Consider the following 22,780-nt stretch of genomic DNA (forward strand, 5'->3'; position numbering starts at 1 on the left):
GTTCGTGCCCCGGTCTGGGAAGAGTCCACATGCCGCGGAGCGGCTGGGCCCGTGAGCCATGGCCGCTGAGCCTGCGCGTCCGGAGCCTGTGCTCCGCAACGGGAGAGGCCACAACAGTGAAAGACCTGTGTACCGCAAAAAAAAAAAAAAAAAAAAAAAAAGATATTCTGGCCACTTTCACCAAAAAGAGTGTTTGAAAATTCAAATTTCCTCACAAATTATTCTGATTGTTCAAGATCAAAAGCAAAGAAAAAAGCTAAATATGAGGGCTTATGATCTAAAAACATGACACTACTACTTTAAGTCAAAAGAAATCTAAATTAAGTGTAAGCATGTTTAAATCCTTTTCAAATTTCTTCTTTGTACATGAGTATCAGTCAAGGTAAAATTGTACAAATACAGACCATAATTGTGCTTAACTAATAAAGTTTAAGGGTTAAAACATGGCAATTTCCTAGGAAATATGATTAATGGCAATTATGTAGATTGCCACTACATACACCCTTTCACAAAGTATTTTAGGAACATTCTTTTATTTGATAGGCTTAGACATTACAATATGTTTCAAAAATAGTCCAAACTGGTGAATCAATCCAAGTTTTGATGATTTCAAGCAGACTGTTCAGAGCAGCACTGAGACAGAGTGGCGACACTTCACAGTTCTAAAATGAAACTATTTGCCTGCCAACAGACAAAGCGCTTTATGCCCTTTTTAAGGAGTTCATACCACGGAGACCACCTCACAAGTGACACCTTTTGATATATTCAGATACTAAACACCCCTGGATACGGGCCAAGCACTGCCTTCCTTATCCATTTCTGCTCCATTGCAGAAATAAGAATGAAATTCCACCGTATACTGCAATAGCAGTTTTTCCGAGGCTAAGAAAATAGTTTGCCACAAACATTTTTTACCTATTAAGAAATCAGCTTGAAGCAAATCCCTGCTGACAGGAAATGAATCTGGTCAGTTTGACACACAGCTTACTCTCCTTCACTAGCACCTATTATTCATCCTGTATTGGCTATGACTCTTCCTGAAAAACCACCTTCATCTTGTCATTTGAGTTACTGCTCAAGAAGCGCAAAGCTTCCCTACCACCCAATTCCAAATTCCTCTGCCTGGCTTTCAAGGGCTTCATCATCTGACCCAACTACCTAAGCTTAGTTCCTACCACCCCCACCATGACTGTTTCTCTCCTCAAAGCCCCCATGACTGACTCATGCTGCTCATTCCACCTGGAGTATTTTCCTTTCTTCCCACACCTGCCCCCACTTCCAGTACTTTCCTTTTTCCCTACATCTGTCCTCCCAAGTCCAACTTCCTAAATGAGCCTCTTTCTACTATTCCTACCTACAATGGTAGCACTCCTTCTCTCCTATTATAAAGTCAGTCTGTTTTACAGCTCTTCAATTTGAAATTTCTTAAAGCACTTTCTTAAAAATCTCTCTGTAGCAGCAGTTCACCTTAGTGCCTCCATGATACACAGAAGAATAAAACTCTCAATATATGACCTATCCCTTTGGGTGTACCTGCAATTATGCACAATTTCCAGCCGCAACAGCGATATTTCCACTAATTTCTCCTGCACTAAAGAAAGCATAATAAAAAGCTAGTGAATATATTATATTTCAATAAAAGTTAAAAGGAAAAAAACAAAACCTAGTGAGTGGGAATGAGAGGAATGTTATTATATATGTGATCTTGAATATGCTCAATTTACTTTTTTTAAATAAAGCATTTGCAAACTTTGGCATTTTATTACTATTAATAAATAACTTGTAATACATCTTACAAGTGATCATTCATAATAAGGACAATTAAAAACTGCTATTCTATGTAGCACTTAGCATGCTAGACACATAGAAAGCAATCAATAAATATTCTATTAACCAATTAGTGTGTCTAGCCCATTAATAAATCGCACATAACTATTACAGCTGCTGCAGCTGCCTGATGATAATGATTGATGACAATGATGCAAAGTACAAACACAAAGAACAGTAGCTGAATCTCCTGCTGACAGTCTCTAAAGGACCAAATGACTTCTTATAGGGTGAGTCTAACCACTATTTTAACAGTACAGCATGACCGTGGCACTCCTGAAGTCTACAAAGATCACAGCAGTTTCTGTGGCAATCATCACGCAACCCTACACCTCTTGTGCAACACTGTGGCTATTAATGCAATCTGGTAAAATTAGTAAATTGTAAACTCTATTTGCCAGTAAAGTCAGGAATCAGATAACTTTTGCTCCACCCAAGAGAAAGCCTTCCTGTGACAATGCAAATCTTGTTCTATATTAAAATGGCCCTCACTTTTACAGTAAGGAATTGCCCAAGCATTGGAGTCCCTCATCAACAGTTACAACCCAAATGTATGATCTTTAACTGATATTAAACCATTCTCCAACATTCCAACATGCCCTTAATTGCCAGTCACACAAATAGACTATGATTTGATTTTGAGAGCCCCCCCAAATCCTGAAAATGTCAAAAATTCTGAAAATGACATATCCTTCCCTGAAAAATCTCTAAATCTACATCAGATTGCTTATGTATAAATCCATCTAGAGATCAACAGTCTTCTGTTTTCTCTAGCCCTGACATTCTAACATTCTAGGAGTAGAGATTGATCCAAGAATAAATTTTTAAACTTATTTTCTAGCGTTGTCAAAGCAGACACTATTTAGAAGTCCTTGTCAAAGTAGAGACAGCAGAAGCATCAGTCTGTCATGCCCTGGAAACTTCCAAACATCAACCAAACAGCCCAAAAGAATGTACTACTCAACAGTTCCAAGGATGTCATTAATTGCTTCCATCTGTTTCCCTCTCTGTCCCTTCCCCAACCTAGTAAAGTTATTTTTTGCTTCATTTTGCATTCTAAAGAAAAGCATAAAGAGCCCTCATGTTTTAAACTGCGGAATACTTATTCGTCCCCCAAATTTGTTTGATAATATCAGCCATATTGTTTTTGTACTCCAGGCTATTTTCAGGTAACATTTCAGAGTGTGGCATATTAAGTCGTGTACTTTTTAAACACTGCTCAGTAAATATTTCAGTTGGTCATAACACAATGTTTTTCCCTGACTCCTCAAGGCGACCAGGGTTCTCCCTGAATGGCATGATAAAGGTTAAAACCTCTGAATGGTTTCATATCCATTAATGATCCTTACCTAAATCAGTGGTTTCATTAAACATTGCATAATCATGACTTTCTAATTCTGTCATTTATTCCACTTTTATTGGTTAGAATTTCCCCCATCAACTAGAGCTATTAGGTTACTGTGAAATAAAGTATGCCCAAGAGAGAAAGGATAGTTACAATTTTTTTTTTCTTATGATGAGAACTTTTAAGATCTACTCTCAGCAGGGCTTCCCTGGTGGCACAGTGGTTGAGAGTCCGCCTGCCGATGCAGGGGACGCAGGTTCGTGCCCCGGTCCGGGAAGATCCCACATGCCTCGGAGCGGCTAGGCCTGTGAGCCATGGCCACCGACCCTGCGCGTCCGGAGCCTATGCTCCGCAACGGGAGAGGCCACAGCAGTGAGAGGCCCGCGTACTGCAAAAAAGATCCACTCTCAGCAACTTTCAAATATATAATACAGTATTATTAACTATATTCACCATGCTGTACATTATATCTTCATGACTTATTTATAACTGCAAATTTATACTTTTTGACTCCCTTCCCCATCTTGCACACCCCCCCACCTCCCCACCTCTGGCAACCACCCACCTGTTCTCTGTACTTATGAATTCATTTTTTTAAATATTCTACATATAAATCATATAGTATTTGTCTTTCTCTGACTTATTTCACTTAGCATGATGCCCTCAGGGTCCATCCATGTTGTTACAAACAGCAGGATTTCCTTCTTTTCTATGGCTGAATAATATATTATATATATATCACACCTTTATCAATTCACCCATTGATGGACACTTAGGTTGTTTCCATATCTTGACTATTGTAAATAATGCTGCAATCAACATGGGGTGCAGATATTTTTTTCAAGATAAGTGATTTTATTTCCTTAAGATAAATACCCAGGGATTTCCCTCATGGTGCAGTGGTTAAGAATCCACCTGCCAATGCAGGGGACACAGGTTTTAGCCCTGGTTCAGGAGGATCCCACACGCCACAGAGCAACTAAGCCTGTGCACCACAACCACTGAGCCTGCACTCTAGAGCCCGCAAGCCACAACTATGGAGCCCAAGGGCCACAAATACTGAAGCCCCCGCACCTAGAGCCCATGCTCCGCAACAAGAGAAGCCACTGCAATAAGCCCACGCACCGCAACAAAGAGTAGCCCCCGCTTGCTGCACCTAGAGAAAACCCACGCACAGCAACAAAGACCCAACACAGCCAAAAATAAAAATAAATAAATAAAATTTAAAAATTAAAATAAATAAATACCCAGAAGTGGAATTGCTGGATCATGTGATATATCTATTTTTAATTTTTTGAGGAACCTCTGGAAAGATAGGACAAATGCCTCTTTTCTTTAAATTTCCCATTACCAGAGTAAGGGGCTGGTGTCCTAGTTACCACCAAGGGTGATCAATGAGGTTTTGTTTTGTTTTAAAGTTACCCACTTTTCTGAAAATATCATCACAACTAGGGTACTCCTTAATTTTTCTAAGTCCCCAAGGAAGCCTGTGAGAGAGCATATAGCATATTTCAAAGGTATATTTCTGGGAATAAGCAGAAATGAGTTTCCTGAAGAAATTCATTTACCAGTCAACTGATATTCATAGGCTTGAATGTGAAGGGTTAAAAGGAACTTTTTATAGGGTCATCAAGTCCAACTTCCCCGATATTTTTTTTTTAACATCTTTATTGGAGTATAATTGCTTTACAATGGTGTGTTAGTTTCTGCTTTATACCAAAATGAATCAGCTATACATATACATACTTCCCTGATATTGAATCTCCCTATACACTATCTCCCCATGCTCTGTACCTTCCAGGGGTTGAGGGGCAAATGGGTACAAGCTAGAGCTGTGTTTTTAATGTACAGTAAATGCAAGTTTAATTACACTATGTTTAACTGACAGCATAGGACTCTTAATATTACCATGCTGATGAAATGGCACATAAATAAAGTAGGCTCATACTGGTTAGAGCTGGAAGAAACCCAGGATGCCACCAAGTCCAAAGAGGGCAAGTTTAAAAAGAGACTCCCACAAAACAGACTCTGCAAAAAACAGATGCTTCTGGTACCTTACTTCCTGACAGATGAACATTTTGCAGAATTAACAGAAACAGTTCTGTAGAAGCACCCACTAAAGTAAGTTAGAAATAAGAAGATACCAATATGGGTGAAATTCTCATCTGTTCAATGAAAATAATAGACCATAAGGAGGATAAAAATAAAGGAACACTTTTTGCTTTATTTTAAATTGTGATATATAACATACATACAGAAAATTGCACAAAACATATATATAATATAATGAGTGATTATAAAACAACCACTCATGTAACTGAACAGTTAAATCAAGAAATAGAACATTATTACCACTTTAGAAGCCCCTGCATGCCTCTCCCTGAGTAGAGCCCTCTTCCTTCCTCCCGGAGTACCACTATGCAGACTTCTGTGTTCATTATTTCCTTATTCGTCTTTATCTTTTTACCTTATAAATAGGCATCCCTAAACAACAGTTTATTTGTTTTTGAACTTTAAATAAATGGAACCTACCTACATATCTATATCTCTATCATTCACTTCCCTTAATTATTTTTCAGATTCATTCATTCTTTTTTAATTCATAAAATTAACCATTTTAAAATGAAATATTCTCATTCCTTTTTATTACTGATTAATATTCCAATTGATGACTATACCATGATCATTTTTATCCATTCTACTGTAGATAGACCAGTGGTATCATCATGAACAATGTTGATATCAGTATTTTTGTATATGGATCCTAGTGTACATGGGCATAAGTTTCTTTAGGGAACATACCGGGAGGCAGAGAAATTGCCTATTTTCCACTTTACTAATGCCCAACTCTTTCCCAACGTGGCTGCACCAATTTACATTCCCAGCAGCAGTGTCCCAATTGCTCCACATCCACACCAACAACTGATATTATCAGACTTCTTAATTTAGGAGCTTATAATAGAACAATTTGCAGTTCTCTGATGACTACTGAGATAGAGCACCTTCTCACAGGTTTGCTGGCCATTTGGATTTCCTTTTTTGAAGTGCCTATTCAAATTCTTTGCCCTTGTTTTTTAAAACTGAATAGACTTATCTCTTTCTTATTGATTTGTAGAGGTTCTACTTTTTTTTTTTTTTTTGTCTTATGCATCAGGCTTTACTTTTACTTAGGACGTGACTGCCATAAAAAACAAAGTCATTAATCAAAGACAACATAATCAAGAACCTGAGAAGCTTTAACTAATCAAAAGTTAGTATCTCTGCTTACTTTACATAGGATAGGCCAAAATGTCCAGCAATTATTTGTAGGAGTATTAAGTGATATGTAAATATAACTTAAATTTAAAACGCTACTGAAATATGTGACAAAACACTTTTTTTTTTTAAGTTTGTATCCACTGTTATCTCCAAGCAAACGTATTTAGTACACAATCCAGACTCATGCATGCTAAGGTCAGAATGTTTCTGAATCCTTTCCATTCTGAAAAACAAAATTCAGAAGTCACAGTTTGATTAAAAATTATGTCAAAAATGCCTAACACCAATGAATAAAATCAACAGTAGGAAATTTGACTGCTGAAAAATGAAAAATTAAAATTTCAACTGTAAACAGAGCTTTATATTTAAAAAAAAAAAATTGCTCCTACAGTATTTTTCCTTTCCTAACAAGAGGATTATTCTGCTTAGCAATAGAAGAATGCTTTAATTACTTACTTAATAAATGCTGGTGGCATATCTCTCTTCAAAATCTGATCCTCAGTGGTTTGAACAGTCTCTTTTCCAACCTACAGGGAAAAACGATTCACAATTCAAATTTAAATTCTCAGACTTTTAAAACTATTATTTAAACATATTTGAAACACATACATTACACATTATCATTGAAAATGATAGATTTGAAGAAAATTTCTGGATTTTTTGAAATTATCAAGATTGCTCCCACATATGTTTCCATAATACACTTGGATAACAATATAGAGTGCAAACATAATGTATTAACCCTGTTCCAGAGTAATTAATTTGAAGGCATCATTGAGCACAGTGAGAAAAAAAAAATTCATCATTGAGAATATATATGTTTGTGTGTATTTATGTTTAATGACAAACTGCTACATCTCTGAAAGAGTACATGGAGTACATTAAGTACATGAATCCAGTTAGGTAAGCTAAAAATGTCTATTCAGAAAAAAACTAACATTACTGGAACTGGAAAAATATGTGAAACAATAACTCTGAAACTAGAAACCAAACATATGAAAGTACACAACTTAACTAGTAATCAACATGATGTTTTCCCTAATCATAGAGCATCTTAAAAAGAAATAATATATAATGCTAAATGTTGCAATGGAATAGTTTTACACCCTGCTGGTAGCAATGTAAACTGGTATATTCTCTTTGGAAAATCATTTGCTAGTATGTGTTAACAGACAAAAACGTCCTATCTAGGAATTCCACTTATGAGAATACACCCTATAAGCAATAATACCAAGTGTGGTAATCACAATATTTACAAAAATATTCACTATCATGTTAGTTAAAAAAGCAAAAACATTTTCAAAATAACTTACCAACAATGAGGAACAGTTAAGTAAATTAAGATATATCTTTAGACTTAGTACTACAGGGCCATTAAAACAATGGTTATAAAGACTCAGCACTATGGGAAAATGTTTATGACATTATACTTCGTTTAAAAGGAGAAATAAAAAATAATAAATACACTATGATTACAACAAACCCAAAACTCATTATGTACAAGGCAAAATACTGAAAGAATATAAAACAAAATGTGTTTATTAATGCTTGCAAAATTGAGTGAATTTGTATCTGTATTTCCTGTTTTCTAATTTTCTGAAATGTGTATATATAATTTTTGTAATTTAAAATGTAACATTAAAATGTTACTCTTGGTTACTTAAGTGTAATTATTTCCTACCTAAAAATTTTATTAATTATCTATCATTTTATATAAATCTTCCCCAAAAGTAATGGCAAAAAATTTTAAAAACATATCAAAATACTGCCACACTAACCGGATTGTGTGCATGTGCACATGTATTTATTATACCACAAATGGTATACATACTCACTTTCTTTAAAATCATTCCTATGTAGGGCTTGGATGTCAATTTTTCTTTAACTATATCATATATTACAAAGCACTCTAAAAGAAGCAAACCTTAATATAAGGAATAGTGAAATTCACCCTTTTATCAATATAAAGCTATTTAGGAATATTAAATCATAAATATAAACCACATTTTAATGCAGAAATCTGTGAAATTTTTAAAACCCAGAATGGAAAGTATCGCAATCCTATTATTTAACCGTTTAACTTTTATTGAGTTTAAAGAAGAAAAACGAGTTTAAAAAATTCCTAAATGCACAGTAAAGCAGCTTAAGCAAATAACACAATAAACTATTCTCAGGGAATACCAGTCAGGCATGAGTTAATAAATACAAGTTTTTTCTCTCAAGTTAATAGCTCAGAAAAAAGCAAGACACATATACCACTGTGTAATAGCCAGTGCTTTTGTAGACAATGGACTGTCTGTATCATAATAAAACCCTTTCAAATCAGCAGCTGGTTCTCTAGAGTTTCTCAGATCAAAACATGACAGAATATTTCCAGATGTATTGTTCACCATAGTTTCTAACAAAAATCAGCCATTCAAAAAGCTGTGGGCCATGACTTCATGAAGGAAAAGATGAAGTGCAGCAACAGTCACTCGTTCATACTAAGCATAAAGGGTCTACAAGGATATTCACACTTAGAGCAACGGCAATTCCTTTTATTTTACACACCACGTGTACATATATAGAGAGAGCCAAAGAGAGACAGGGGTAGAGAGAAAGAGAGAGAGAGTGTGCAAGCCAGGCGAGTGCGGAAGAGTTCCCCTTATATCTCCTTTAGAAAGTATTCAGTTATTCAGTGTTATTAAACATTTACTGAATGCAAGTACATGTGCCAGTCACTGTTCCAGGTACTTTAGACAGAACGGGAGTAAAAATAAGTTTCCTTCCCTCATGGAAGTTATATTCCAGTGCGAGTAGACAGAGAGAGAGCACACAAGTAAATAAATAAATAAATAAACAAAATCATTCCAGGTAATAGTAAAGATGATGCTATAAAGAGTATGGGGTAGGAGTAGAGGGGGCCTACTTTAAAAAGTGTGGACAGGGCTTCTTCCCTGGTGGCGCAATGGTTAAGAATCCACTTGTCAGTGCAGGGGACACGGGTTTCAGCCCTGGTCCGGGAAGATCCCACATGCCGTGGAGCAACTAAGCCCGTGCGCCACAACTACTGAGCCTGCACTCTAGAGCCCATGAGCCACAACTACTGAGCCCATGTGCCACAACTACTGAAGCCCGTACGCCTAGAGCCCATGCTCCGCAACAAGAGAAGCCACCACAATGAGAAGCCCACCCACTGCAACAAAGAGTAGCCCCCGCTCGCCACAACTAGAAAAAGCCTGTTGCACAGCAACGAAGACGCAATGTAGCCAAAGATAAAAATAAATTAAATAATTTTTAAAAAACTCAATAGTGATAAAACAAACAATCCAATTAAAAAAAAAAAAAAAACAGTGGACAAAGAAGTAACATTGGAGCTGAGATTCTGAAGCTGAAAAGGAACTACTCATGCAAGAGCTGGAAAGAACAATCAAGAGGGAGAAGCAAGAAAAAGGCCCAAAGGCAGGAAAGTTTGGGTGTACTAAAAGAGCCTTAAGGAGGCCAGAGTGGCTGAAGCTCAGTGAGGGGGGTAGGTGTGGTGATGAGGTTGGGTAAGAAGGCAATGGTCATATCACAAAAGAGCCTTTTAGGCCAAGTTAAGGTGTTTGGAATCTTTCCTAAGTACAACAGGAAGCAGGAGTGCTAAACAAGAGATTGACATGATGTTTTTTTTTTTAAAGGACATTTTGCCTGTTAAAAGGAGAAGTGATCTTAGCAAGCAAGGAGAAGCAGAGTGACCAGTTAGGAAGCTACTGTAGTTGTCCAGGGCAATGATGGTAGTGACTTAAACTAAGACACAAAAGTGGACATGGAGAATTAGTTCTTTTGGAGGAAGAGCTAATGGGACTTGCTCTTGAAATGGGTGAAGTAGGGGTTGGGGAGTGGACTGACAGAAGGAAAAATTTAAAATAACACGTAGGTCAATTAAGTAAAATGTCTTCAAAAGCAGCAATGCTAAAAGGCTGATGTATAGCAAAGATTTAACATGAAAGGATAAAACAATCATGAGTAAACCAGGCAAAACCACTGAAACAGTTTTTCAATAGCAACTATTCTGACCCCAGTGGAGGTAATTACTAAAGAATGAATTCTATTTAACTATTTTAGGTCTCTTTGGTAAAGGTAGGGGGTTGGTGAGGAAACAGAAATAGACAATAAAAACATACTCAAGGGCTACTTTTTTTTTTTTTTTTTTTCGGTACGCGGGCCTCTCACTGTTGTGGCCTCTCCCGTTGCAGAGCACAGCCTCCAGATGCGCAGGCTCAGCGGCCATGGCTCATGGGCCCAGCTGCTCCGCGGCATGTGGGATCTTCCCGGACCGGGGCACGAACCCGTGTCCCCTGCATCGGCAGGCGGACTCTCAACCACTGCGCCACCAGGGAAGCCCAAGGGCTACTTATTTTAAAACTATTTTTAAGTATTTAAGTGATGTGAACTAAATCTGATTTATTATTCTAAGCTGCATTCATAACTGCAGTGATAGTATCCACAGTCACTTTGATCTTCAATACACTCAGCCTATAATTAGGTTACACACAATGAATGGTCCTGTTTTTAAGGCATAACACATAAAACGTGACTATGTAGAATGAATGCCATTTTTACTCGGAGAATTGATTTTGGGCAATGCTGTCCAACAGAACTTTCTGTTATGATGGAAATGTTCTATTTAATTTGTGCTATCCAGTACAGTAGCCATTAGCCACTTGTGGCTACTAAGCACTTGAAATATGGCTCGTGCAACTGAAGAACTGAATTATTACTTTTATTTAATTTTAATCTTTTTTATTAACACTATTTTTTAAACAGCCATTTTAGGTTTACAGCAAAATTGAGACGATACAGAGATTTCCCCATATACTCCCTGCCCCCATACCAATAGCCTCCCCCATTATCAATGCCCCCCACCAGAGTGGTACATTTGTTACAACTGATGAACCTACCATTGACACATCATAATCACCCCCAAATTCATAGTTTACATTACATTCCACTCTTGGTGTTGCACATTCTATGGGTTTGGACACATGTATGACAGGTATCCATGATCATGGTATGACACAGGGTTTTGCCCTAAAAATCCTGTGCTGTGCCTATTCATCCCTCCATCCCAAACCTCTGAAAACCACTGATCTTTTTACTGTCTCCATAGTTTTGCCTTTTCCTGAACGTCATATAGTTAGAATCATACAGTATATAGCCTTTTCAGGTTGTCTTCTTTCATTTAATTTGAATTTAAATTCCACACGTGCTACAATACTGGACAGCTGAGGTCTATGGGACTTGCACTGTCTCCTAAAACTGGTCTTCCTGCCTCCAAACTCCTTCTTCTAATTCACTCTTCACATGGCTGCTAGATTAACCTTGATTTTTACCTTTGCTACGTGGTGTCTTCAGAGAAGAAGGGAGCTGGGCCTAGAGAGACAGCAGTTGCCACATGGAGGAGAGAGGGATCAGACAGCCCAAGCACAAAGAAGAGCACAGACCAAGCCTCAAATGTGTTTGAGCACACGGTTGACTAGACAAAAAAAACAGGCTGGTGTGCCTTCAGCAAAGGAAATGAGGCTAGAAAGGAAAGCTGGAGTCAGCCTGGGAAGGGCTTTGTGTGCCAAGGGAAGGCAGAGAGGATTATGTAACTTAACCTGCCCATTTATTCAAAGGCTGTCATCCTTTGTTCTAGATCTAGATCTTTTCAATTCAGTTCTATCGCTGTATCAAGTATCAAGTCAAGAACTTCCAAAGAAGCCAGTTTCTAAGGATATGCAGGACCAGAAAGGCATCTTCTATGTGTAAACAGCTGGCAAAACCTATTGAGGAGAGCTGGACCAGGAGATGACAGGAAATGCGCTTTCCTTTGCTCTCCCCACACTATCAAAACAAAAAGTTTCTACAGCAGCCATCTTTTCCAAATAAAAAGAGTAGAGCAATTCAGAAAGGGATTCACAAAATGCTCTTTGTTATCTAGCAGGAATCTTCACGGCTTGTGGAAAAACATTATTCCTGGAGGTCAACCTTAGTATGGGGAAGCATATGATTTCCTAGTACAGGCCACAACTTTGCAAACAAGTGGGAAGTGATCAACTTGACAAATGCTTCTCGAACCTGTACATCACCAGGTCATCAAAATTCCTGGCTAGTTAAGCCAAATGTTTTTGCTACATACATGTTAAGAGCACGTGTATGGGAATTTGGTGACTTGATTTCTAGTTCCAGCTTAGCTAATAAACGGCTATGTAACCTCAAATAAATCATTTGATTACTCAATTATTTCTTCTATACTACATGATCTCATTGGGGGTCTTCTTACTCGTCTACTGTGTGTTGGCCAAACTCCCTTTTAGCTCTCTGATGAAGAAAACTTACTTTTAAATTTATATTTTCTACCTTAAGTCCTCATTTTCTACCTCAAATTCTTTTGCAGAACAAGGTATAAAACGATTAATAAATACAAAATTTAAAAGCTCTCACTTCCTACACATTTTATCTGTATGTTTTATGAGTATGAGATTAAACTAAAGTTGATGCCTGATTTTTTTAACCTTAAAATAAGTCTTATTCCCTCTGAAAAAAAAGACCTATATGTTAAAGGGCTTAAAAAAAAAAAAAAACGCAGAGAAAAGAATGACAAATAGGTCTTAGTTGTAGTCTTAAGTTCTCAGCAGCTTTTCCAGGTCAGCATTTAACAACAACCCTTTCAAAGTAATCTAACTTTACAGTAAATACATTTTATTGCTTCCAAACTTTATTCCATTGCTGAAACTCAGATTTGTTGGTTCTATTCACTGCTAAAATTATATCTTTTATTTTCTTCTTCAGAGAATTGCTTCTAACTCCTGAGGCCCAATTCCATTCAATTCAATAAACAGGCAGTAAGTGCCAACTATGTGTCCGCTAGGTGGTGGGAAGAGAATGAGAGAAGAAATAAAGCATCCTTAGACATACAACTGAAATAATGGTAGTGAATGAGTAAAAGGCCTGGGGGCATTTTTAGGGGGCTTTGCAGGAAGATGTTTCTTTTGAAGAGCTCTTACTTTGTTCCGTAGTTAATTTAAATATCTTTTGTTCACTACATGACTTTAGTTCAAAATTCTATGTGAGAGGCCTTTTGTCTTCTGCTGTTGTTATTACTCCTTTTATCACAATCTACTCGATTTGGTTCAGTAATTCAGTAGAGAGACTTGGTTTCTTTCCAGCAAAAAAAAAAAAGCTTGGCTGGTTCAAGTCACTACCCAGACTAAAAAATATGTTAATGTAGGTGTCTCCCTTAGCTAGACTAGGTATAAGAAAACAAGAAGACAAAACACAGTAGGGAGGACTTGTGTTAGCGATTTGTACAGTATAAGTGGTAACTATAGAGCATTATGTTAAAAAGGTGGCAGGGAGATGGTAATCAACAGAAGTTGCTAATGTATTTAGACAAGAAGATACAAATGATGAAAATGTAAGCCTAACTTAAAATTACAGTAGGCCAAGCCAAGCTATGAGATCAACTGACTGACCAACTGATTATGACCAGACAAGGGAGTGTGCATCCATCTGTCTATTAGTTTGGCTCAAATCAGTGTTTCTTACGGCATAAGTATCAATCTATTATACTGAACAGCCATTCTGATAGGCAGCTGTGTCCAGTACCACATGTGGGTCATACAAGGAAAATAATAATGTATGTGACCCAACATCAGCAACACTTTTGGTTGTTTTCCTGCAGTGCTTGGTGATGGACTTGTGATCTATCCACCCCCTCACTGGTACCTTTTGTATCATTCACAGAGGGCACACCAGAGCCAAGTGTTTAAAAAAGCCATATATACCAGAAAAACCAGGACTCTCTAAGCTACTCTGATTTCCAACTCACTCATTCATTTAATCAAGCACTTATTGAGAACTTCCCATGTGGTAGGCACTATGTACAACACTGTGTGTGATGGGAATACAAAAAATAAGTGAGACTCAGGCCTCGCCCTTCACAGACAGGACAAATGTTTAAACAAATCATTGTAACACAGGGTAATGCTCTAACAAGAGTTATATCCAAGTTTCACAGAGGAAAAGAAACTCTAGGAAGGCTGATAAGAGTTCTCCAGGAATAATGGGACTTGGGGAAAAAACGAGAGGTTTCCAATAGTGGAGAAGCATATGTGAAAGTATGGCCAGTTCAGGGAACACAGACCCATCTGGCTGGAACACAGGGTATTGGGTGGAGAAGAGGTATAGAGAATAGGAAGTTGAAGAAGCAGAAAGATGCCACATCAGGGAGGGCCCTGTGTGCAGCGTGCTTAGACTTTACTCTCTAAGCAGTGGGAAATTATTTCATGGTTCTAAGCAAAAGACATTCTTAGGTTTACATTTCAACAAGATAAACTCAGCAGCAAGAATGGAACAGAGGGAAGAAAACTAGGAATACAAGTTCACTTGTTAGTTCATTTATTCAATCAAATATTTATATAACACACCAGTGCTAAGTATTAAGACAGTGATGAAAAAAATACACATGGCCCCTGACTTCGTGGAGCTTAGAGTCTTAGTGAAAGATGAACTAAAGCAGCAGCAGTATGGATGGATATGAGGGTAGATGTAAGAAATCCATCTACATGACACTCAGTCCACATAGAGGGTAATGGAGACACCCAGACTCCTGATGCAAGTGACTTGGTAATACATGCAATGGAGGAAGAAAGCCAGCTCTGAGAAAGAAACTAATCAGAAGGTATGGGATGTTCAGATGGAGATAAGGAAATGTTAGAGGAGGAATCATAGAGACGGTTCCTCCGTTTACTTGCCTGGGCTGAAGAATAGATTGCGGCTGGTGGAAGAACCAGCGGATGAAAAGAGCCGAGAAGGGAATGTCTGAGAGCGGGGTAGGGGGAATGGTAGAACTGTGTGTCATGAAAGCCAAAGGCATACAGTTTCAAGAAAGTGAAAAACAGTGTCAACTGCTAGAGAGAGGTTAATGGTTTCTAGTATATTCACAGAGTTATACAACCATCACCACAATCAATTTTTGAACTCTTTCATCACCCCAAAAAGAAACTCATTAGCAGCCACCCCCTTCATTTATCCCCAGCCTTTCCCCACCTCCATCCAGCCTTAGGCAACCACTAATCTACTTTGTCTCTATAGATTTGTCTATTCTAGATATTTGATGTAAATGAAATCATACAATATGTGGTCTTTAATGAATGGTTTCTTTCATGTTGTAGCATGCATCAGTACTTCATTGCCTTTTATTGCCAAATAATATGCCATTGTATGGTTATGCCACATTTTGTTTATCATTCATCAGCTGATGGACATCTGGATTATTTCCACTTTTTAGCTATTTTGAATAATGCTACTATGAACATTAGTGTAAATGTTGTTGTGTAGACATATGTTTTCATTTCTCTTGAGCATATACCTAGATGTAGAATTGCTAGATCATATGGTAACTCTATGTTTAACCACTTGACAAATAGCTAGACTGTTTTCCAAAGAGGCTGTACCATTTAACATTCCCACAGGCAATGTACGAGGGTTCAAATTTCTCCACATCCTTGGCAATACTTGTTTTTATCTGCCTTTCTTATTACTATAACGATTCTAGTGCAGTGGTGTCTCACTGTGGTTTTGATTTGCATGTTCCTAATGGCTAATCATGTTGAATATCTTTATATGCGCTTATTGACTATATGTATATCTTCTTTGGAAAAATGTCTATTTAAACCCTTAACTCAGGGGAATTCCCTGGCGGTCCAGTGGTTAGGACTCTGCGCTTTCACTGCCAAGGGAGGGGAACTAAGATCCCACAAGCCAAGCGGTGCAGCCAATAAATAAATAAACCATTTACTCATATTTTAATTAAGTGATGTGTCTTTTGCAAATACTTTCTCCAAGTCTGTGAGTTGTCTTTTTGTTTTCTTGATAGTGCCTTTTGCAACACAAAAGTTTTTAATTTTGATGAAGTTCAATTTATCTATTTTTTTCTTTTGTTGCTTGTGCTTTTGATACAGTATCTTAGGTTTTGCCTAACCAAGGTCACGAAGATTTATTCCTTTGTTTTTTAAAAATTTTATAATTTTAGCTCTTACATTTAGGTCCATGATCTATTTGGTGTTAATTTTTGTGTATGGTGTAAGGAAAGGGCTATTATTTTGTTTAAATAGGAGAAAATTAAGCATGTTGATAGGGTGAAAGAAGAGAGGCAGGAAACAAGACCCTGATTATGAAGCAAGGTCTCTGAAGAGGCAGGGATAGAATGTGAAGAGTAGGTAGAGATCAGCCTTTACCAGAAAGAAAGCCACCTCTTCCTCAAGAGACAAAGGGGGTAGTGGGAGAAATAAGTGGAGATACGGAGATAACTGTAACTGTAGAGTCTATGGGCTATATGCTCTTCTTAGGAATTTACAAGGCATATTAGTATATTTAAGGATCTAAGATAACCTTCAGACAAGAAATCAGTTTAATTTTGTTTAATCCATTATTTTCCAAATTCATTTGACCAAGAATTGTTTCTTTTCTAACACCTACTAACCTATGGCGGAATTAGAATTTGTAGGATATACTTAGGGAAATGGTGATCTAGGCCAGGAAAGCCACTCTTAGAAAATCCTTATCCAGCTCCTCTCTAAATATTTTCTAAAAGTACTCCTCTTGTGAGAACTATGAGAAAGACTGAGAAGTATTTATGTCAGGAATGACAAAATGGGAGTGTATGGGTCAAGTGCAACCCACAGACCTATTCTGTTTGACCTGCTCAGCGTTCTTTTTAAATGGGAAATTTCACATTGAAAGAAATAGAGATTTCCAGATTTTATTGACTATCAGGAAGATTTGGTAACACTAGGCCCTGTTTCCATATGGCAACAATAAGATGAAGATGGCAGTTTTCTTCAATCAGGGCCTGCATTTTTCAATTTACCACAGTCCCTACCACTCCCTGGTGCCCTATAACCCACCTGAGTCACTCATTACCTATTTGACCCTGCAGGTATTTGAGTTTGTGCCACCTGATTTAGCAAAAAGATTCCGTTCTTAATTAGCACAGTACAGGAGGCAAGCTCTGCAATATCATGAGTGTCATGTAAAATTTTACTTATGCCTCAGCTATTTCACTAATAATGAAACATCCCACTCTCTCCCCAATATATAGCCACATCAAAAAAAAAAAAGACTGGAAGGAATTACAACATGGAGACTAGACCTTCAGATGATTTTTATTTTCTTCTTAATCCTTCTCCAACTTTCCAGATTTTTTAAAAACTGAGTATGCAATGCCTTCATAATCAGAAAAATATATGCTAAATTTCTAAAATGTACTAACAATATTCTTGGTACACAACAATCTGTAAAGTGAGACACCACCAGTGCCTAAAAGCTTCAAATTTTGACCAACTGCCAAAAACTTAAATGTGCATCAATAAGAACACAATCAAATGGGTTAAAGAGCAGGTGAACTACATGGGTGGCAAGTTCTAATGTCAAGCAAGCTCATTTGATGCAACATACTTTCCTTACAACTAGTGTTAAGCTGCCTTGGCAGCAGCTGCTTATTCTAACACAACAGGAGATTGAGTGTATCAATGAAGGCTAGATTAATGTTAGCAGAGAAGCCCTGCTCACCAGATCCCTATTTATGAAGATACTGTGGGCAGGCTTCCAATTTGCAAATACTTTATTCTCTCTCTCAACTCAGGATTCTTCTGTAGACACAACCACAAACACCTGTGCTCTGGGTGGCCACCAATTTAACAAGCAAGCAAATCATCAGCACAGGAAACTTCTCCCTATCACCCACTTTCTCCCACAATCAACTCAGAAAGATCTTCCATTCTTATTTTCATTATTTCTTCAACATACCTATAAACTAATCCTCTATGGCTCTATTAAGGTGACTAGCTGGGCTCCCAAAGGCCATTAAACAAAAATCATGGATTAAAAACTTAAAAAAAAAAAAGAAAGCTAAATATTGCTAAGAGAAATTAGATCAACTCTACCATCTGTCCTGTCTCATACATGATTATAAGGAAACAATGCATATGAATGTGTTTGTACACTATTAAGGTGTTATCAAATGCAGGATGTCTCTGTGCTATATAAATGTTTAGTCCCTTAAGTATCCCAGAGGCCCCATCAGCATCAAAAGAGTCTGTTATCTTCCTCACTGCCCTCTAACCAAATCTGCTTTTCTCAAACATTCCACAGAACTTAAAATACACTCTTATTTTTCTTGTTTTTCTACTTTAATAGCTAGATGCACTTTCTTTTAGCAAATGCATTTTTTTCTTAACAGATTTAGTTCACAAATGTGAAGGATTTCAATTACATTGCAGCTTTTGCAGATAAGCCTGGGTATATAACATATCGTTTGTAACACTGTCCCTATGGAAAAATAACTCCAAACTAATTTGTCAATGAATTTTGAAACATCACCCATTTTTATGTTTGGAAAACTGAGACGGAGGGCCCATCCTGGAAGGTAACATAGAGTGGTGGGAAAAGAACTGGGGCTTTGGAATGAATCTTACCTTGCTCTGTTATTACTAGTTCTGTGTCCTGGGGCAAGCAACAATCTCTTTAAGCCTCAGTCTCCTTATCAGTAAAATGGAAAAAGTAAAATGTCTCTCATGGCTAAGGGATATAGTAATACACATGTAAATCACCTAATACCTACGCATCTTCCACAGCCTGAAAGTTAACAGTGCTAAATAAACATTAGTCGTGTTTTCTTTCCCTCTGCCATTGCGGTACTCATTTGTGACTTCCATTTTATCCTTTAAAAGAAAAAAAAAATTTTTTTAATTGGGCACATGCTATAAGTCAGGAGCCCCCTTATTACCTCATTAAATCCTTTTAACAACTCTATGAGGGAGGTACCACTACTATCTCATTTTACAGATGAAGAACAGAGGCACAGAGAGGTTAATTGATTTGCCTAAAATCACTCAGATAGTGGTGTTGACTTCAGCATATCCATGCTCTAATCCTAAGCCATTATACTGTTTTTCAAAAATGAGGAAAACAAATTTAATGATGGCTAAAGCTTTCTGCTGTAAGACTGCATGATTTTACAATTCTTTGGAACTTTCAGATGGCAAGAAGGATAAGAAAACTTCAAGCTCACAACCAGGCAAATATAAAAACCTCAAGCTCACAATGGGCAAATATAAACCATCAAGATGCAGTTTAAACTACTGATGTCCAATTGTTTGATTTTCCTTCCCAGAAGCTGGAAGGTTTCCACAACAACATGGGTCAGGCTCACTAGGGGTTCAGCTGCTTAAGCTCCTTAACTGTTATTTGCTTAGAGATGATCAACTGAGTCAACCTGGCTGCAATTAGCTTTCAAAATTAAACCAGGACTAACAATGCAACCTTTTTTTTTTTAATAGGTGTGGTCAAAACTTGAAATAGTGACCCAATGGCAAAAGTAAGTATTGTTACTACTGTTGGGAACCATCCTGCTTGTTAATTGGAGATTATTCAGAGTCACTTTTGCAGTATAGTAATTGAATTTGGCTCTAGGCTATAAGAGACACTCTGACCCATTAAATTAGGGCCATAAGTAAAATTACTCCATTTCTTAGCCCAAGCTACAAACACACTTCTTACAAGCAGCCAGAACTGGAAATTCAATATTTTGTAATATCAATGTGTCAAATGGTTAAGGCTGCCAATTATAATGCTCATAGGAAAAACTCCTGTTTTACGGTACCTAGAAAATCCCCAAAGTTTTACCTTTAGGCTTTTCTTCTTAATGTTTTTACTTTTTCTTCTCAACAACTACAAATATAATTTAGTGTGACTACATATGCGCTGAACACAGACTTAATTCTAAACATGCTGAAAAGTGAAATAAGAGAACAGCTACAGCACATCCAGACCAAACCGGCTAAGATGTACAGACAGAAAAAAGCTATCAACCATCCCCAGCAATACTAGTCATGTTTGTGCCTTTTGCAGATTGCATTTCATCACCATTCTTCTATAACATTAACAAATTAGACATACCCTCTGTCTAACCAACAGAAAGACTTTTACAGGAATATTAAAGTTGATTTCCTTTTGTTTCACTGGCTTCCTAATACAAACTATCAATGATGCAGCCTAGATGTTCAACAGTTGCCACAGACAACTAAACCTTTAGTAAGTTTTGGCTCTACCATCTTAGATAACTTATTCCCAGTTGGGCAAAAGGAAGAAATAGAATTAGAACTGAGAGAATTACAGCATAATAAGAGTCCATTCATCATTTTTTTATTTGGGGGGGTGGCTTTGTTTTGTTGTTGTTATTGTTTTAAGGAAAGTAAAGACAATGGTGGCAATGCACCTAAACACTAAATTACATTCCTTTTATCTTCAGTTCTTACTAAATATCAAGTTCACTCCTAATGGTTCATCACAGAACAATACAAGTCTATATTTAGTTCATAGATGGAAACCATCCCAAACTGAGAGTTTATATGGAAGGTATAACAGCAGAGAATCCCTGGAGATTGACAGAGAATGTGGAAGGATTTCATTGTTGAATTTGTGTGAATTCCTACCTTAGCAGGTAGTTTCTATAAGCCTAGCAATCAACAAATATACTAAAGGCTTAAATAATCATCACAAAATTAGGTAATCCTCCTTAGGACAAATCCAAGTTCTCTCTCCAGGGTGTATATACTTCATCAATTGCTAGGTGGACATGGTGTAAGTAAACTCCCTACGAATTCTTCTATATAGCTGATCCCATCAAAAAATATTACTCAGTGGTGTTATAGTCTTTCTCTTTCTTTTTTAATAGAAGAGAAGTAAACCAGAGATCTTGAAGGTATCTCTGGTATCCTTACATTTTTAGATTGGTTCATTCTTTAAATTATGTCCTAAGAATTCTGTGTGTAAGGCAATGTGCAGGTGATACTTCCTCAGGTGACATAAAGATGCACAGTTGGGAAGTTTATAGCCTGGAATAGCATCAGAACTACATAAATGACTCTGGTGAGTGCTAATGGGGAGATACAACTTAGCACTACGGGGGGCATGTGGACAGAGAGCTCAAACAGTTGCTGAGATAAGGGCAGTTTTCAGTATTTGAGCTGAGCCTTAAGGCATAGATAAAATTTCTGGAGGGAAGAAGGCATCTTAGATGGAAGGAAATGCAGCATGTACATAGAGGCAGAGATGAGACAACCTGGAGTTTGTTCGTGAAAGAGCCAGCAGTCCTACTGGGCTAGTACAGGCTTCATGGGAAGGGCAATATGGTGGAGTAGGACCAGCAATGAATTCTGATTTTGGCTTTTCCACTGCCGAAGGTACCTGCCTTAGACATACTGTTGATTACATCTGAGAATACATTTTCTCATTTTTAAAACGAGAGAGTTGGATCAGAAGATCTCTGAGATCTTATTTCCAACTTTATAACTCTATGACTCTAGGTTGAGGGTTGGCAATTTTTTCCATAAAGGGCCAGAGAGTAAATATTTTAGGCTTTGTGGGTCATATGGTCTCTGCCACAACTTCTCAACACTACTGTAGTGTGAAAGTCACAGAAAATATGTAAATGAATGGGCATGGCTGTGTTCCAATACAGCTTTATTTATGGATATTAAAAATTTAATTTTATATAATTTCATGTGCAGCAAAACATTATTCTTCTCTTGACTTTTTTCAAATACTTGAAAATGTAAACACTATTCTTAGCTCCTGGGCAGTACAAAATTTGGCCCACAGGCTATAGGCTGGTTTCTCCACTCCACAGAGAAATAAGAACAGAAAGGGCTAGCGTGTGATAGCCCTCAAGAGCTAGAATAAGATCGACGATATTGTACTATAATTATACAATGTGATAAATATCACAACAGCAATCATATTGCAATACATAAATGTATCAAAGAAATATTGTATACCTTGAATTTTAACAATATTATAGCAAGATTCAATTTTTAAAAAGAGCTAGAAAAAGGAATTTAATTTAGAAAACAATGGGAGGAGGTGCCAATTTCTGGGAAGAAAATGTTGAGATCAGAGTTGTATTAGAAGCTTTACGTGGCAATAATGGATGGGAATGAGAGATTAGTAGATAACTATCAAGAAATGAAAATATTAAAGCCTAATCTAGGCTGGTAGCTTTGAGAAAGGAGAAAAAAAAAAAGATATGGAAGAATCAACAAAATACTACTTGAAAAAAAATGAGGAAAAAGTTTATTTCACGAACGTAATAAAAGAGGTCAATTTCCAGACAAGAAGGGGGGAAAATACGATTTTTTTTTTTTTTTGCAGTACGCGGGCCTTTCACTGTTGTGGCCTCTCCCGTTGCGAGCACAGTCTCCGGACACGCAGGCTCAGCGGCCATGGCCCACGGGCCCAGCCGCTCCGCGGCATGTGGGACCGGACCGAGGCACGAACCCGTGT

General features: G+C 37.4%; 1 protein-coding gene across 2 annotated transcripts in view; it reads right to left on the bottom strand.

Moving 5' to 3' along the window:
- Positions 1 to 22,780, bottom strand: part of VCL (vinculin) — a 99,600-nt gene that overhangs the window by 59,287 nt on the left and 17,533 nt on the right. For both annotated transcript variants that reach the window (XM_030862673.2, XM_030862675.2), the window contains exon 2: positions 6,887 to 6,957. In XM_030862673.2, coding sequence (XP_030718533.2) covers positions 6,887 to 6,957 — 71 coding nt within the window. The remainder of the gene's footprint in view (positions 1 to 6,886; positions 6,958 to 22,780) is intronic.

Source organism: Globicephala melas, chromosome 16, assembly GCF_963455315.2.
Source record: "Globicephala melas chromosome 16, mGloMel1.2, whole genome shotgun sequence".
In the NCBI taxonomy this organism is placed as follows: Eukaryota; Metazoa; Chordata; class Mammalia; order Artiodactyla; family Delphinidae; genus Globicephala; species Globicephala melas.